This window comes from Fulmarus glacialis, unplaced genomic scaffold, assembly GCF_000690835.1.
Source record: "Fulmarus glacialis isolate BGI_N327 unplaced genomic scaffold, ASM69083v1 scaffold7417, whole genome shotgun sequence".
Lineage (NCBI taxonomy): Eukaryota > Metazoa > Chordata > Aves > Procellariiformes > Procellariidae > Fulmarus > Fulmarus glacialis.
This window is the reverse complement of record NW_009225020.1, coordinates 55,567-72,713: the sequence shown is the minus strand read 5'-3', so window position 1 is coordinate 72,713 and position 17,147 is coordinate 55,567. Positions and strand designations below refer to the sequence as shown.

Below are 17,147 nucleotides of genomic sequence, written 5' to 3'. Positions count from 1 at the left end.
TACTCACTAGGCTGCCAATGTTACCTTTTATACACCAAAGCTGCAGTATCCTGAGTTGAATTTAAACTTCAGAACAATAACACTTTGTATAAACAATGGAGGTCTGTATAGCATTTTAGTCTACCCTATGATACCATTTCCTGTCCTCTGTTTTCAAGTATTTCGGTAGCTCGTGTGTTAAATCTGGACAGTGTCTTTCTTCCACACCCAATACAGTCATTTCCTGCAGCCCTTATTACAAGGCTCTGCCAATCCTTCAGAAACATTGCATGCTTTTAGTGGTGCTGTCAAAAACAACAAATTCCTTGCCATTGCCATCTCTGCGCAACATCATTCAGCAGCAGGGTAGAGTGAAAGCATTTGTTCTGACAAAAGGCTGAGCGTTTCTTAAAATGAGTGTTCAGAAAAAATATATTAAGAACAGGAGAAACAAAAAATGTTTTAAGTGTGCAATACTATGGGTATTAATCCAATATCAGCTCTGTTATAAATAGCAAGCATTGAACATTTAGCAAACACTGGAGTATCTATATTGATTATTTGAAGAATCATATGCTGGGGCTGCAATAAGACTGTAGAATATTAATTTTTAATATGACACTTAAAGCCTTTTTTCCTGTTAATAAGAAAATCAAATTATAAGTTAAGAGTGAAAGAATAACTAAAAGCATGGTATTTCTTAGAGTAAGGTCAGGAGCCAGAAAAAGATAATGATTACAGGATGATGCAACTATATGGCAGTTTGCCAAACCGAGGCTTTAATAACCCCATAAATTCTACTTACTATTTTGTATAATACAGAAATTGTATCTACCCCACCCACTATAGATCTTCCCCAAAGACAATTACTTTATATTTAAAAACACTATCAAACTGAAAAATGGAAACAGAATATCAAATCCTACATAAATGTAAAATAAGACTACTGGTTTTACTTTCATTGGAAGAGTCTTACTTAACTCTAATTCTATGAGAGCATGTTCAAAACACTTCTTTGGAAAACAGAGACCAATGCAAAGATAAGCTCTCAATTATATGAATCATAATTTAATTAGATTTTATGATAACAAATGTTGCCAATGTACATTAGCCTCCTTCTTGTTTAGTCAGAAAATGTTTACTTTTGAAGTAACTTCTTTTCTGAAACTAAATGTTAAAACCCGGCCATTTTAACAACTGTATATTCTGCCTTCAGAAACATAATACAGCTTAATCTCATTTATTGTCCTGCAGCCCAAGACGTAGCATTCAATTACATGAGCCAGACTCATATTTCACTATATAAATCACATCAGCTGAAACAATGAACACACGTGGCTGGAAAGTACTCCATGTACTTATTATACTCAAGGAATAAATTATAGTCATTGATGCCATTAATCTTTTTTTGTGGTTCACCTTTGGAGAAACTGAACAGTTATACAGAGTTTTGGAAAATAATTGTGGGCAAGCAGCTAAGCAATATAAGATTAAGCAAAAATAAGAACAGTAGTAAATAAATATTTATGCCTCAAATGACATCATACAACCCAATAAATGTCACATAATTAACAGTAAACTGAAAATCGTGTTTGCAATAAGCCATCGATTCACTATGCATCTAGAAGACCGGATAAATTCTATTGAAGAAAAACATATACATGTAGGACCCTGGTGGGGGGCGGGAGGGCGGAATGTATTGCAAATAAATACAACAATAGCATTTCTATGTGCATTGGTTGCTCAATTTACTTTTTTTTTTTTTAAGTAGTAGACAGCTTTAAGTGGAAATTAAAAAAAGAAAAAAAACAAACCACAAAACAGCATATGCCATTCATACCATTTTCAGCTTTGCACAGAAATCACTGCCGATTCTAACATCATTTCGAAAAGCCTAAGTTTTCTGCTAGCTTTGGAAAGAATTTACTGTAACATCTCAAGGAAGCTGAAATAAATGTATTTCCACTGATCTTTACAAATCAATACTTCAGATAATACTATGATTAGAATTAAAATATACCTTTGACAGTAACATAAGATTTTGAAACATGTTAGACATGCAAGATTTATACTTCTAGGGCAGCAAAAAGAAATACACATGACTAAGTATCAAGGGAATGCTTACTCATGTTACAAAACTAAAAAAACCCCTCATTTCCCAGGTTGCTGGAAAATTTTTTTTGCTACATAGAAGGAAAGACAATTTTCAAGGATATTTAAAATTTAAATGGGCCTTCTTCAAGACCAGGGTTATTATTCAGAATGCAGCAGCAAACCTAAAACAAAGGCATACTGCTTTTGTATCTAAATGTTATTCAACATTGTGTGAAACATTAGCAGTGGCAATTGGATGCCTTTCGGGTCTTTCGTCAACTAAACAGTTTACAGCTAACGAAATCAGAGTTCTACTTTCTGAACTTGTTGATTTCTATGTATCTATACAAAGCCAATGTAAAGAATGGTAAAGAATGAATGACAGAAGTGATATGTTTAGAACATCTGAGTATGTGTGGTGGTGTATCCTGCGCAAGGTGACATTATATAAATGTTGAGACTTCACACAAACAGATACACTGCAATACTTTAATCTAGCTGGGAGATTAATAATTTGTTATACATGTGGCAAATTCTAACCAGAATTATCTCGTACCTCTTAGTAAATCAGAAATTATGGTAAGATAATGAACACACATAACAATGTATGAAATTTCAACTAAAATCTAAGGACAGTTGTTCAGGGGCTGAACTGACCACATGTAGATGGGTGGTTTCCAAGGAGAGATTGCTACAATTTAAAAAAAAAACAAAAAAAAAAACACCAAAAACAAAAAACCAAACACCAAACCACACCTCAAATGCTTTCTTCTACCAGCATGTTTTTCATGCTGATTTCAGCCAGTCATTTCATGCAGCCTTGTCAATGAAAACCAGCTCAGGTCCTTTGCATGGTTCTAGCTCAATGCCATACGCGAAAAGTATGGAAGAAAAAGTAGCGATCGGGTAACAGTTGTACTTCTTTTGAGCCTTTCTGATTCTCAGAGTCCTCAAGGATAGGACAACTTCACTGGAAGTGCACTTCATTGGCAACCTCTGGATGATTCAAAGTATAATACCGAATCTACTGGAACACAGTGAAGCAGACCTCATGACAAATTTGAAGGTGATCCATCCATCCATCAAGTCCTTTCAGTTCAAAGTCAAAGAAACTCTCCCCCGTATTTGGGTACTCAGAGCAAGTGAGGCTATACTTTGCCTAATTAGAATCCACAGCCTTTTGAAGGGAGTAATATAGACATGCAGCATGTGTTCAAGCCATGATGATGTTGACAACAAATAGCAAGTTGTACACATCCTGGTGACACGCGATTCTCGAAGCATATTAGATGCCCATCACAAACTGAACAGGGTTTAACACTGACCATGGGCAACAGTACCAGGAAAATTCTAGCTCCAAAACATTTGATCTAATTAACAGAAAAAATAAATTAGCTCAAAAGCAAACACTGTTATAATGCCAGACATTTTTCCCCTCTCAACACTGACATACTTGCCAAGTAAAAATTTTCAGCAAATGTTTTTTACGTGGTGGGTAAAATTTTAAAAATATTACAAAATAAAAATGCTTTTTCAGAGTTATGACAGCTGTATGTGAAATAAGCTCTCAGTATTACCAAATGATCACAAAATTTTCTGTCCTAGACATAAAAAACCACCTAATCTTTGCTACAACACGCAGATATTTTTACTCAAAGTTATTTTCCACAGAAAAACTGTTAAGTTGGCAGATTGACTGGTAAAGGAAATCATATCTATTCCAATCAAGTTACACAGGACTTGAGAAAAAGACTCGTGAACTAAATATAAGCCACTTTATGCAACATCTTTGTTTGAACTTGGTCCCAACTATGCAAGATAACCCTTACTTGCTTTTTACTCAGTGATAAGTGTATAAGTATATTTCAATGAAATGAGAACAAAATCTCAAATACTTGACATTATGAAGTTTTGAGCAACACTTGGGTTTTTCCTCTGTCTATAAGAGAGTATCTGGGAACGTGGGTATGACAGTACTCCATCTTTATCTTTGACATCTCTCCTATAAATTGTGAGCTGCAAATTTGACACATGACCATTCACAACTATATCCATAGGAGAATTCTCCCTTCCCGAGAAGTTTAAACGAAAAGATTGAAAGTTAAAAGAAGAAAATACATTTTTTAAAGTGAATTCTACAACAAATGTAGCAAGAAACTAAAACCATTGTTCTCTGCAGACATAATTAACTTGATATACACACTTCAACGGCAGCCGTCACGCTCAAATTGACAAGTTAGCAGATTTACTCAATCTGGTTATGTATGGTTTCTTGGGTTTGGTTGCAATTGAGAAGATTACTGTGCACCTGATAGCATTTAAAAGAAGCCATGCCACATCCTAGTAGAAAGTGGCGCTCTGACAACTTAGGGTACTCTGTGGCTTACCATTCTGGTGTTAACTAGGTATTTGAGTTTTGCTAGAGATACTTCTTATAGACATTCCACTGTTCTTGTATAGCCACAACTCTTACTTGTATGAAAAATCTTTCTAGAAGTGAGTGGGTATATGTAAAACATTTTGAGTGCGAAGTTCTGGAAAGTAAGAGATAAGCGATGCATTTTGACTTTTCATAAACTATTAATAAATGCAAGAAGGAAAACATTTTACTGCATTAAATATGTTCACCAAGCTGCTGTAACTGGGTATTTCTACAGTTTAATATTCTATAGCAAGTGCTGTAAACAACTGTTTTATTTGCTTATTGAAAGAAGTAGTCTTAAATCTGAGGCTGCTGTTACTAAAGCTTGATTTTGGAAAAGAGGCCTGAAACAGCTTGATAATAAACTTATTTAGTCTGACTTGAGAAATACTATGGAAATCAACATCTGACCTCCACAGTTTCTAAAAATAGTCATCTTTTTTCAACTCCATTTAAATCTTGCATACCTGATGGAAACCACACTTTAATATCTTTGCTGCACATGGCCAAAAAATGGATGAAGAGTAGAAAAGTCAATCCTGTGCTTTCAGCCTTGTAGTTCCAGCATTTTTTATTCAAAAATTCAACTGCCTGACTTTATTTCTTTCCCAGTTGCCACACTAAGTAGCCAGTGGACAAATACTGAAAGGTCAACAGTGGCTTCTCTAATTCCTTGCTATGAACACATACCAAGGAGAGTTATGTGTATTTCCAAAATTGACCTTCAGTTACCAAGACATCTCAAGCAATGGAAGGAACATGAAGGAAGTGGGTGAACTGTCATTTATTTTGTCTTTCTGTGGCATGATAAATTTCAGTGGCTGCCTGCCCTCTACAAGAGCACTAAATTTTGTTTAGGGGAGACAAAGTATTATTTGAATGAAAAAAGTGCTATCATATCATTTCACTGAAGACTAAAAATACTGTGAATTTGATTTTTGGCAAGATCTCTAATTTGTTTTTGAAAGAAATTCTGATCATCTTCCAAAATTAAGACAGAACCTAGCTATCAGCTTCCAAGATTTATTGCCTTCTTTGTATAACTGCTAGAAAATAATTAGCAAGATACACATGGCAATACAAACAATACAGTCTGTATTTTCTTCATTTTGATTGGCACCACAACCAGTATCAAACATCCAGGTCTTATGAATACTAAAGTTGAGAACACAGCTGAGTTGTCTTTAGTGTAATAGTTTTGTATGAAATTCACTGCGCTTACTAAGTAAGAAATTTGGCGAACATAAGATCTCTTTAGAGTGCTGTAATTACACCTGTAGAGAGACACAAAAGCAAGAGCAGCATGCTACTACTGAAAATCACTAAAATAAAAAACGCAAGTATTACTGAAGTGGAAAGGGCATGGCAGTAAAGAGTTAAATGCCTGATAAGAATTTACAAGACTTGACAATTACTAATAATATTACGACTTTTGTTCTTCCACAGTGACTTTTTCAAAAGAGTCAAAATAAAAAATTGCTTTTGAGTAACTGTGAAACTAAAACCACAATACTATTTTTCAACAAAGACGTGATACCACACTTACCAACTGGACTGGTACCAGCTCCATTTGGCACTGTGAGGTCAGTTGTCCCCAGCATTGCACCTAATAAAAATAAGCCAGAGCATTAAACTAACTTGCTCTCATTACAGTATCTTATCATTTTGTACTTCAAAACTTAAGTTAAAAAAAAGAAAATGCACTGATATCATTAGGAACTTGTTACTTTTTTGTTTGTTTGTAGGGTTTTTTTAAAAAAAAAAATAAAAAGAGGGTATAAAAGGAAAGCACAACAGTACTGAAATCTTACCTGCGTTGCCAGTACTCGGTGGTCTCTGAGGGGCCCCAGGTGATACGTTCCGATGCAGGGTGGTCTGAGGTGGGGAGAGCATGGTCGTGTCCGTTAACGATGAACTGGCTGCCAGTGATGGGGATACAAGGGAACTCCCTGGGTTACTGTAGGTTAAAGTGTTGGGATTGGACACTGGAACCGTAACCGACATCGAGAAGTTCTGAGCAGGCAAGCCAGGCTGGAGGAAAGACAACAAGGAATACACACAAGACAACATTAGCATTAACTATGTTTGCAGAAATAGCACATTATAAAAATACACATCGAAGTTTGCCAAGAATTACTCAGGTTAAAAAAAAAGTTAATTATGTTAGTTTTTAAACTCTATTAAGCATACAATTTTAAAATATCCATTTGTTGTAGAGTATGGTGTTAAGCTCTTATACATCATATAAATACAGTTCCAAAAGAATTATTCATAAAACTCTAAAACACTGAAAGCTCAAATACAAAAAAATAGAAGATATTCATGTGAATTCGCAAGCTTAGAAATACAACAAATTTATCAGTTAATTTGGATTATTACAAAGCAATGACAAGCTATACACGTCTACATATCAATGAACTGTTGCACCTTCAAAATGTAAGCATAAACATGCACATTATAAAATAAAGTCAATTATTACACAAAAAAGAAAAAGTTAGTAATAACATTTTCTATTAATAACCTTGCCAAAATATTGCTACTAATCTCTAAAACTTTTTCTTTTTCAATAGATTAAAGAAAGTAAACAGATCTTTAGAAATTCACTAAGTTCAGTAATTTGAATTTAAACATTTCAATTGTCATTATTCTGAGCTGTGTTCCACAAAACCCTGCTTGGATAACCACTCCATCTTGCTTTTTTGCAAATCTCATTTTTTTAAATTCTAGTTTTTACAGCATTATTTAAAAGGCAACTATTTTTTTGAATTATATATGTTTGTTATTCAACAACTATTGGAATCAAAAGCTTAGATGCCTGCCCATCTATGGTACTCATTTGGTTATGACTAACTTCTTCGGCCTTTGTTTCATTCCTATCCTTTGACAGTGACGAGTTTCTGAAACAAAAGGGACTATTTTCTTTCACAACTCTCATAATTACTAGAAACAAAACCATGACAGGTACAATTTAAAGGTAAAAATTCCGTAGTATTTATTGACAGAATAGAGCAATAATAGTTTTGATTTAGAGGTCAAATGCAGATGAGAAACATTCATGACCTAGCAAGTATACTTAAAAAGATGCACTTTTGTCATGTGCAGCTTAAAATTTACTCACAATGATACTTCTGTACAACAACTTTGATAATATTAGAAATACAACAATAACTACACTAATTAAAAGAGCATAATACATTTTCTACAGGAAACAAAATCTCTTACTAGTGAGAGCCAATGACAGTGTCTCTACTGAAGCATTCCTAAGAATAATTATCAATTTTTGGCACAGACAGAAGGAAAAAGTAATGAAGCATAGCGACGTAATGCTAGCAAATCATTCAGAGTATCTAACTAATGACAAGCTGTACTGGCATTTGTTTTCACGGGAAACTACTTCAAGAAACCATTCAATATCTACAAGAAAAAGGTTGTTTTTAAACAGCATTCTGTCAAGTAACTCAAACTAAACTTGAAATACCTGAAGTATGCTTAAAACAATGCTAGAAGCTAGAAGCAGTTGGAACATTTTTTCTGTAGGTTTCTCAATATAGAACTAATAAGTGACAGCTTCCCCCCACACCTTACAATAAAGGCTGCCTCTGCCCATCTATGGTACTCATTTGGTTATGACTGAATTCTTCACGCTTTGCCTCATTCCTATCCTTTGACAGTAATGAGTGCACTAGAACAAAAGAAACTATGTTCTTATACAGACCCATAAGTACTGGAAATAGAACCATAACAGGTCCAATTTAAGCTATAAATACAGACTACAGAGCTAAAGAATAATATTGCCTTTATTATTTACACTGATGTCCACACAGACAATTTAGGCTGTTCATGAAGACCACAGAAAATCAAGGGAGAGCAATTTAGCTGTATGATACTGAGAGATGGGGCCTGAAGAAGATGTCTCACCACAGAAATGTTGGATATCAAAAGCTTCAAAACAAAGCAGGAACAAAAGATATTGGCTTCATTCAAGTATAAAGAACTTGCTAAAAAAAGTGATGCTGGGTGTCATGACTGTCAGTTTGCTGTTAAGTCCCCAGAGATGGCCTCATTGCTCTGAACAATGACATAATTTCTAGTATCAGCAAGTCATTTGGGGACACACTACTCAATTACCCCAGGGTCTGTGCTGATTAACCTAGCCAGTCCCTTTACTTTAATTGCTACAAGATTTGCAATGTTAAAAAATTCAAAGGCTGTGGCAGAGCCCTGTATTAGTTTTCTCAGAAAATACTTCCCCTGTAATACTCAACACTAATTGGTTTTTGCAGATGGAAATTAAATGTCATCAGGTACAACTCCATTAAAAACATGCAAAATTTACACTACTGTTATCCCCAAACTTGTTGAGTTCCGGAGCCCAATAATTCTCTTCCAAGAGTCCTTCTCCACTACATCTTTTTTGCCTTAGACCCAAAAATTGAAGTGGATATATGAAACTGAGGAGAACAGGAATAATCTGCCCAGTAAATATATGGGGTTCAGACAATGACAATTTCATTTTTGAATTAGATAACACTAAAATGAAAAATGATCCTCTGATCACACTATGGGATAGATCATATCGTTCTAAAGCAATTAAGTGACATGGCTGCAAATGGCTTAGGCACTTTGGACAAAATTTTCAAAGATCTTTCAGTGTCCAAGGAAGTATCTGTTAGAATTTCAATAGGAGTAAGACACCAATCTTCTGAGGCTCCCATTGCACACCAGTCTTTATCTTTGAACATCTAAATACCTTTCTACATCCAGTCTTCAGCAAAATAAATTCCACTGATTTGATGACAAAATTAATCTAATCCTATTTGCCCGCTTGTAATATATTGTAAAATCTTGATCAACAGACAGACGAAGAGTTACAAGATGTAAATAAACTATCCTACATCCCATGACAAAATCTTTTAAAAAATATTTTAGATAGAATTAGGTAATACAGCTAGGCTCCTGAAATTTAGAAATGTTACCTCATGTTCATAAGGTATGAAAAACTGAGTGCAAAAGAGAAGCCAGAGATAAATCTTTTTATTCTTTACGGTAAAATGTATTTTAACAAGATCCAGTATCAGCATCTCATTTTTCCTCAAAAACATACATTCCCTTCTCAAACCATTACATCCTCTTGTCCTTGCAGTGGTATTCAGTGGTAAGCAAACACTGTGAAAATTCTCATGCATGTAATAGAAGCACAAACCATACTTTAGTACTCACTGCGATTTTATGATTCCGCATCATATTATCAAACTCTTCATTAATTTTTTTATATTTTTCTTCTGTATGTGGCGTGAGCACATATGAAGTGTCAGGGTCCGGGCTGTCGCACCCTCTGTGTTCCTTCTTGTTCAGAGCCTAAATAATGAAGTTAATAAAAAGGATCAACAAATAAAAAGTAGAGATAAAATAAAAGTACTTACAGGGCCTCGCTTGAAAATAAAATCACTATCTTCATTTAGTTTGCTGAATCTGTCCTCCGATAGTGGACTGTGCTCAAAGTAATCGTCAGCATCAGGGCTCTCACAACCATTAAGGCCTTTCTTTCTTAAGGTCTGAAATACAATTGGAAAATTCACATACAAATCATACTAACTTGCCAAGAAGTTTTGTATACTACTGAATCATTCAGAGCCACTGAAACGACATGAAACTTTCACAGACAAAACTCACTGTTCAACAAACAGGCTTAGTCTTTCAAAATAGTGGCATAGTACGCAAACAGACAAGGTTCATTCAGAGGCACAATCTCTCCCAGGTGCCATCTCATGGGTAACTTTAACCTACACCCATTTCATCTCTCCAGTGTTCCATGAAAAAACGTTTTTAGATACTGGCTGATGGAGTAAAGTTGCCTGACATATAAGGAACATTCAAGCCTATGGCAAAGGAGTTAAAGTCACCACTGGTAATTAAAAGCCAGTTTACTGGATCTTTAATAAATTGATTTTAGCACCCCAATTTTAATATTCACATTTTAAAGAGCATAAAGTTAAACTCTGAGAAACACAGCAGCTAAAATTTTCAATCGAATTCAACAACTGCAGTGCATTACTATAGGTAACACTTGGTCTCAGCAGTTTATAAAGGCACGATTTTCCTGCACTTCTGTCAGTCCGCATGATAACAAGAGCTGCAAAAATTATAAAAAGAAATTACATAATCCCTCCCTAAAATGACTTAGTTTGCTAAATGTAAGTTTTTTCAGACTCCTTTAGACTAACTTGATGCAACTGCTTTATTGGGCTACTTCCTCTTTTCTGATGGAGAACTCACATCAACATCCCCGGGGGGGGGGGAACAAAAACAAAACCAAAAACCAACCAACAACTTGTCTACCATCTAGGCATTTCCAATAAGCTACTGAAAAAAGGATGTGAAACTACAAGTCTCGTGACCAAATTTTAAAAGATATTTGTATTCCTTGTTGTTTTTCTTTTTCACCCTATTACACAATCAGAAGTCTTTCTTTGCAAGTTCTCATTTATAACAAACCAAGATTTAAAATGCTACCTATGGAAAAATCTTTAGTGTTTCAAAAAAGTTTCAAAAGGAAAGCAATATAAATTTTTAAACAGGTACACATTAGCAGTACACAAGACAGCAGCAGGATTATACAGGAATGAGGGAGTCGTGTTTTCTTTTTTTGAGAAATTATTTATATTCTATGAATTTTACTCTAAAAACCCTAAAGATTTGAAATCTGCATGTTGATGTTCTCAGCACCATAAAGAAATTGCATTTGTTTTCCTACAGAAGCTATATGTTTCCACAACACTGAATTGCTGATTAAAAAAAAGTTTTAGTTTAGACTATGGTATTCATCAGCATTTTCTCTTAAAGTGCTATCTACTAATTTTTAGTACAATAAAAAGTACACAAGACTTGCTCACTGTTCATACACATGCAAAATATTGACTTCAGTTTTAAAGCAGTACTTGAAAATTCAATTACGCCATCTGAAATTCTTTAATATCACAGGTCACCATAAGCTACAAATTCCTTCTCAAGTTTCTTGGCTTGCTCTACATATCCCACACAGTATCTGGAACTCCCACAAAAATGTAATCACTAAACCAGCATACGGGGAAAACAGGTGTAGCTTCCTCCAACACCTGTCACGGCACTGATCCTGCTCCTCTAACCAATCAGCTGGACACGTATATGGACTTGGCCATACAAGGGCCGGCTGTTTGGCCTCTCAAGGTCGGAGCCTGTTATCCCTCTCCCAGCCCTTCCTAACAAGTCAGCCTGCCAGTCTTCTACACTTTGATATCAGCAGGGAAAATGTTAACACTGTATAATCTGGATTACACTGAACCCCTGCAACCCACAGAATTCTGTAAATAGAATCCAAATATGTCTTTACATAGGGCTCAGCGTCAACATGCATACGCAGTGCCCAAGACACAACTAGAAGCTGTATTTAGATACTTTAAAGAAAGATCTTGCAAGAAATACACATACTGTCTAGTTCACCTCCTTTGAGAAAAACATTAGAGCAATTTGAAGTATCACAGCATGGGAGTTTCATTAGTACTCCTTTCAATATTCTAAAACAATCAAGCGAAAGCTTTTCAGCATAATGCTGCCGATTCATCCTCCCGGATCTGTCTGAAAATCATACTCAAAGTTCTAACATAAAGGAAGAGATTTAGTTAAATATAAAAATGCATCCTTCCCCTTAGCAACTGGTTATTTTTATTTTTGATAACAATGGGGTTAACTCTGCTTTGACTCATGAGGAAGGAAAATGCCTCAGTATCTCCCGTTTAAGATTCTGGAAACCTTCACTCCAGATGGGGTTCCTGTCATTGTGGAAGGATTTAAGCCACGGTTCACTGTTACAGATAATAAGTCTGGGTCTGATATCCAAAGCTCTGTCTCCTTATCAGCTAAAACACGAACTGCCACTTTGAGGACCTAACCATAAAAAGACTGCCAACTTTATCATTGCCCAGTAACATAATAGTAAAACATTTCTGCTCCGTGGCTCGTACTAACAAGTGGAATGCTGTAATCTGTTCACACGGCCCGGCGAGGCCTACACAAGACAGCCCAGCCTCGGCTTTCTCACAGGCTACAGAGAGAGACACGATAACAGGCCCTTGCTCAAGGGAAAACAAGGAAGGCTATGACTACTGGGAATCGCTCTGTGGGGACACAGGAAAGCCAAACTCCATAAACAAGTGCTGACTCCACCCTCGAGATTCTCTATAGCTAAAATTTGTTATTTCTCCGATTCATGTAAATAACTCGCCCTCCCTGAGCTATTTCCAAGATATTATCATGGAGACTGAAATTTTATTAACTCTGAAGATAAGGGGGATGGGAGGGAGAAAAAAAAAATACCAATTAGTGAGACCAAATAATATTTGTGCAACACTAAGAGTTTTATTTCTCAGCTGTGATACACAAGCTTGCTTAGAATAAAACCAGAGTTTTTGCAGTTGAGGCTAATAAATATAGAACATAAATTTTCTTACTACAACAAGAGGGAAAAAGAACATTAAATTTCAAGTTTTGCTATTGGATGCTCACTGCAATTACCTTCTGATGTTAAGTCTTATTTTCCAGATCATCTAAGGGAATGTGTAGCCTTTTGAGTTAATCTGTATTACTTTCCACTTCCTAAGACTTAGCCAAAATTACTGGAAATTGTTCCAATATGTTTGCCAACGCACTGTATTGTGCCTTCAGTAATTGAGATTGTGCAGCTTTGATATTAGACTGGATTAACTAACTGATGAGAGAAAAGTACTGATTTTTGTCAGAAAATAATGCAAAGAATTTATGAGGAACAAAGGCAGGTATGAAATTTTTTTTAAAAGAATCAAGCAAACACAACGACATAGTTGTGTGACATACAAAGTGCTATACAAGTGTTCCAGACAGTTGTGGTCATCTTGATATTGCAGAATGACCCTGAAGTTTTAAACTGCTTTTGTAAAACTGAAATATGCAAATATTATAATTATTAGTTTAATATTCATTTATTTTAATTTTTTTGAATGACAGAGCTTAGAAAACGTTGTATGAGAACGGCTGGACTAGCTATGACAGGTTTAAATATCACATTCAAGCACATGGTACAAGAGCCCCAATATTTTCCTGAACTTCCCCATACATATGCAAAGTAATTTTTAACTGCAGTGTATTTTTGCTAATTTAAGAAAAGAATCATGCCTTGGCAAGAAGCATCTAAGGAACAGCAGAAGGGCTTCTTGCAAAACAACAACAACAAAATAATTAGCTTGTCTCTACAATTCAAAAAATTTTACTGAAACCTGTAATACAAATACCAAAGAGTACAAAAATACAATAAAGTTATTTATTGTATGATCCATGAGGAACAAAGATGGCATTCAACCATCACAGTGTAATTATCTTAGCATAAGCTTCCTTCCACAAAACCCAACAGAGAAATATGAAATGCAGGAGCTTTAAGCCCACTGAGTCTCCACAGCGTGATATCAAGTCACCACCTTCTCCAAGGCTTGTTCCAGCCCAGCTGCATGCAGCGTCTCTCGCACAAACTTACACTGGCTCAATATACTGGTCATCAGCAGTTCTGGAAACCAGAAACTTTGAACTAATAAACACAGATTACTGCTACCAGGGATGAAGTTAAGTGACAACCCCCAACTGTCCTCCTCCCCGTGAAAGATCCTGGTTTTTATATCCGACCCTGAAAGGACATGTTGCTAATGGTTAAAAGAGCACAATCAGCATGTTTTGTGCTCCGATTCAGTGAGTGTGGTTAAAAAGCCAAGACTTCTGATATTAGTGATCTGGGCTCCTTACCAGCTCTGGCAAAACTGTAGAGAACTTGATTATGTTCATTGTCACCTCAGGAAATAATATTTTTCTGCCTTAAAGCAAAAAAGTAGGATGACCTCATATGTAAGAAGTGTTATGAAGTGCAAAAAAGTGTCAGTTCATTCACAGCATTTTCAGTGTTGGGTTTCTTGTTACACAAAAAGGAAATGGTTGTTGCTATCAATGCTACTATGTATCATATTAACAGCTCTGGTTTTGCACTTACTATTGGAGCTGGCCAAACAGGATTTTTGTTAGTGTTTCATCCCAAATCATAAGGAAAAAAAATCTGACTAAGATTGAAAAGCGATTTCCCTTGGAAAAGGCAAACCTTTCACTTAAAACCTGTGGCTAGTTCTGCTGTTTCTGCTGTTGCAGTCAGAGCACGGAAAAGCTGTGAAGCTGCACAAATTTGGAGTAAATACTTTTTAAAAAAATTGTAATTTAAAAAAGCTTAAGTATCCCTCAGGCCTGACGTAACGGAAAGGCTCCACTAGTACTGCCAAATATTACTGCTGCTCCAGCAGGCACGTACACCATGGTTATCTCAAAAGGATACCAATTAAACAGTTTCCTCATGCTCTAGAGAGCTGCCATGCAATAGTGGAGGGGGAGAGGACACTGCTGCCACTTGCACCAAATTCCAAAGGCTCCTCACCCACAAATGTAGCTGCCAAGCGCTCACACAGCTCTGTGCAGGAAAGACAGGACTGAGCATCACTCTGTCATCTGTCATGGGAATAACGATAAGATTGCCGAGGCAAAAGATTGTGAAGGTGCAGTCACACCAATAAAACGCAAAAGCCAGTACCATTAGCCCAGGATGCAATAGTGCCTTTCCTATCAATGTTCAGGAACAAAGAAAAATAATTCCTAAAATAGAGATCCAAGGATAACCGAGAGCTATTTAGCCATACCGTAGCCTTTAGGATCAGTCTCACGTTCCATCTCTGCAGATGATTAGAGAGATCCATGCTTTAAGGTTATCTCCCCATGCTTTAAGGGAACTGCTGAAATGTCTGACAAACTGACTGCCACAGCAAGTGGCAGGATCCTAAAGACCACCCTTACGCCAAGTCTCATGTTTGCTCAAGCCTGCAATAAGTCGTTTTTTCTTCATCAAAATGACAGAAAATTCTCCTTGGCCATTCCGTATTTAACTTATTTCTATTGGGTTTGCTTTCAATTGTAGCAGGTGGTTTTCCAATGTATGGGCTGAACACCACAGATACAAAATAGGCAGAAGAAATGGCCTGTCCTTTCTGGCAGCGGCAAACCATTGCCTCAGCCACCACTGATAATCACATCCTACTTAAAAAGCCGCACCTTTTTTCTGCGATATTCACAAAACGAAGGACAAATACAGTAGTGACAGCACCAGACTCCCACCCAGTTTTCATTCCTATTATGTGAAACATCAGTGAGAGAAAACAGGGCATATTCCTTTAATGTAGTTCAGCTCCCTTCCCACAGCAGAGAGACTTCAGCTGGCAAGAACTACATGTATCACCGCAGACTTTACATATAACAAAAAGTCATGCTGAAAGCATGACAATTGCTTTATTATTTGCTTCCTGTTACATACTATTGCCAAGAAGATGAGCCCAAAACCAGGCTGGATTTTTCTTCTTTTATAACACAAAATATTTCACTTTCACCACCCTGAACAATACTACGGTGCATCATCCTTCACGTATTGTCATTTCTCCCCTATTATGTATAAAACATATTCAAGTATCCAAGGAGTATTCTTAGTCACTGAAAGCTATTTATAGTTTTTAAACTTCCTGCAGGTCATTTTGCCTTCAGAAGTATCATCATTCCTGTTTCTTTTCTCTAAGGTACCAACATGGTTCTGCAAAGTTGGAGCTTGACCCTGCAGTGCTGGGTGTAAAAATTTTACCACTGTCTAAAATACAAGCAGGAGTGAATCCTAAGTGCAGCATATGCATCAAAAGTGAACAGCCAGAGAAAAAACATATAATTCAACTCAGTAATGGTGTTTTGTGTTTGAAGCTCATCAACATAGCTAGATGTACTGGATTATTCTATGTAATGTTTACAAATTTTGTAAATTTTCCGCAGGCCCTATTAATATTCTCAACTTCAACCACTGAAGCATCTGCAAATTTCATTATGAAGCTGTTTTCCTTTTCTTTGAGTTAGGAGGCTACTTAAGTTTAGCCCTAAAACTATTCCTTTCAGTACCCCTGACACATTTTCAATTACATTCTGCTATGCTATTAGTTAGAATTTCACATTCTAGTTATAGCCACAAATACATACATCCCAAAACAGGACAGTAAAGCAGAGTGGTGCCCAGCTTTCAAAACTTCAGTGAAATGCATACGAGGTCAAATCAGATTATGACAGACATTTCCACAAGCTAAGCAACTTGAAGAGCTTAACTTCTTAAAGAACAAGACCTCACCAATATTTCTGGTAGGCTCCCCAACCAAAATAGTGTATACTAAGTAAAATCTGAAAAATTGACATACTCTGCTTTTAGCTTACTTAAATAGTATTTTTCATACTTGTGCTCAATTAGCAGTGGTATTTCAAAAGTATTTGAAATAATTGATATTATGCAAAAGTATCTAGACATCAAAAATTCTGAGTACAGTACTTAAACAAAGTTTGCTACAATGATTATTTCTTGGCCAAATATTATAGTATGTTAGGAAAAAAAAGGAGGTTTAGGATTAATTACTTATTCCAGGGTTTTACAAACAAAAATTATTATAAGCCTGCCTAGCAATAGGCCAAAAAATACAAGGAAGAGCCCTTTAAGCAATGCTCTACTATGTTCAGTTTTAGGCAAAATTTAGATGAA

At 36.0% G+C, this 17,147-nt stretch overlaps 1 protein-coding gene across 5 annotated transcripts in view; it reads right to left on the bottom strand.

The window, feature by feature from the left end:
* Positions 1-17,147, bottom strand: part of MEF2A (myocyte enhancer factor 2A) — a 53,511-nt gene that overhangs the window by 16,095 nt on the left and 20,269 nt on the right. For 2 of the 5 annotated variants that reach the window (XM_009582332.1, XM_009582335.1), the window contains exons 3-5: positions 9,919-10,050; positions 6,307-6,526; positions 6,042-6,101 (exon numbers count right to left, since the gene is read on the bottom strand). In XM_009582332.1, the coding sequence (XP_009580627.1) occupies positions 6,042-6,101; positions 6,307-6,526; positions 9,919-10,050 (412 nt within the window). Of the gene's footprint in view, positions 1-6,041; positions 6,102-6,306; positions 6,527-9,715; positions 9,854-9,918; positions 10,051-17,147 lie in introns of all 5 variants that reach the window. The other 3 variants (XM_009582331.1, XM_009582333.1, XM_009582334.1) reach the window with 3 other exon arrangements.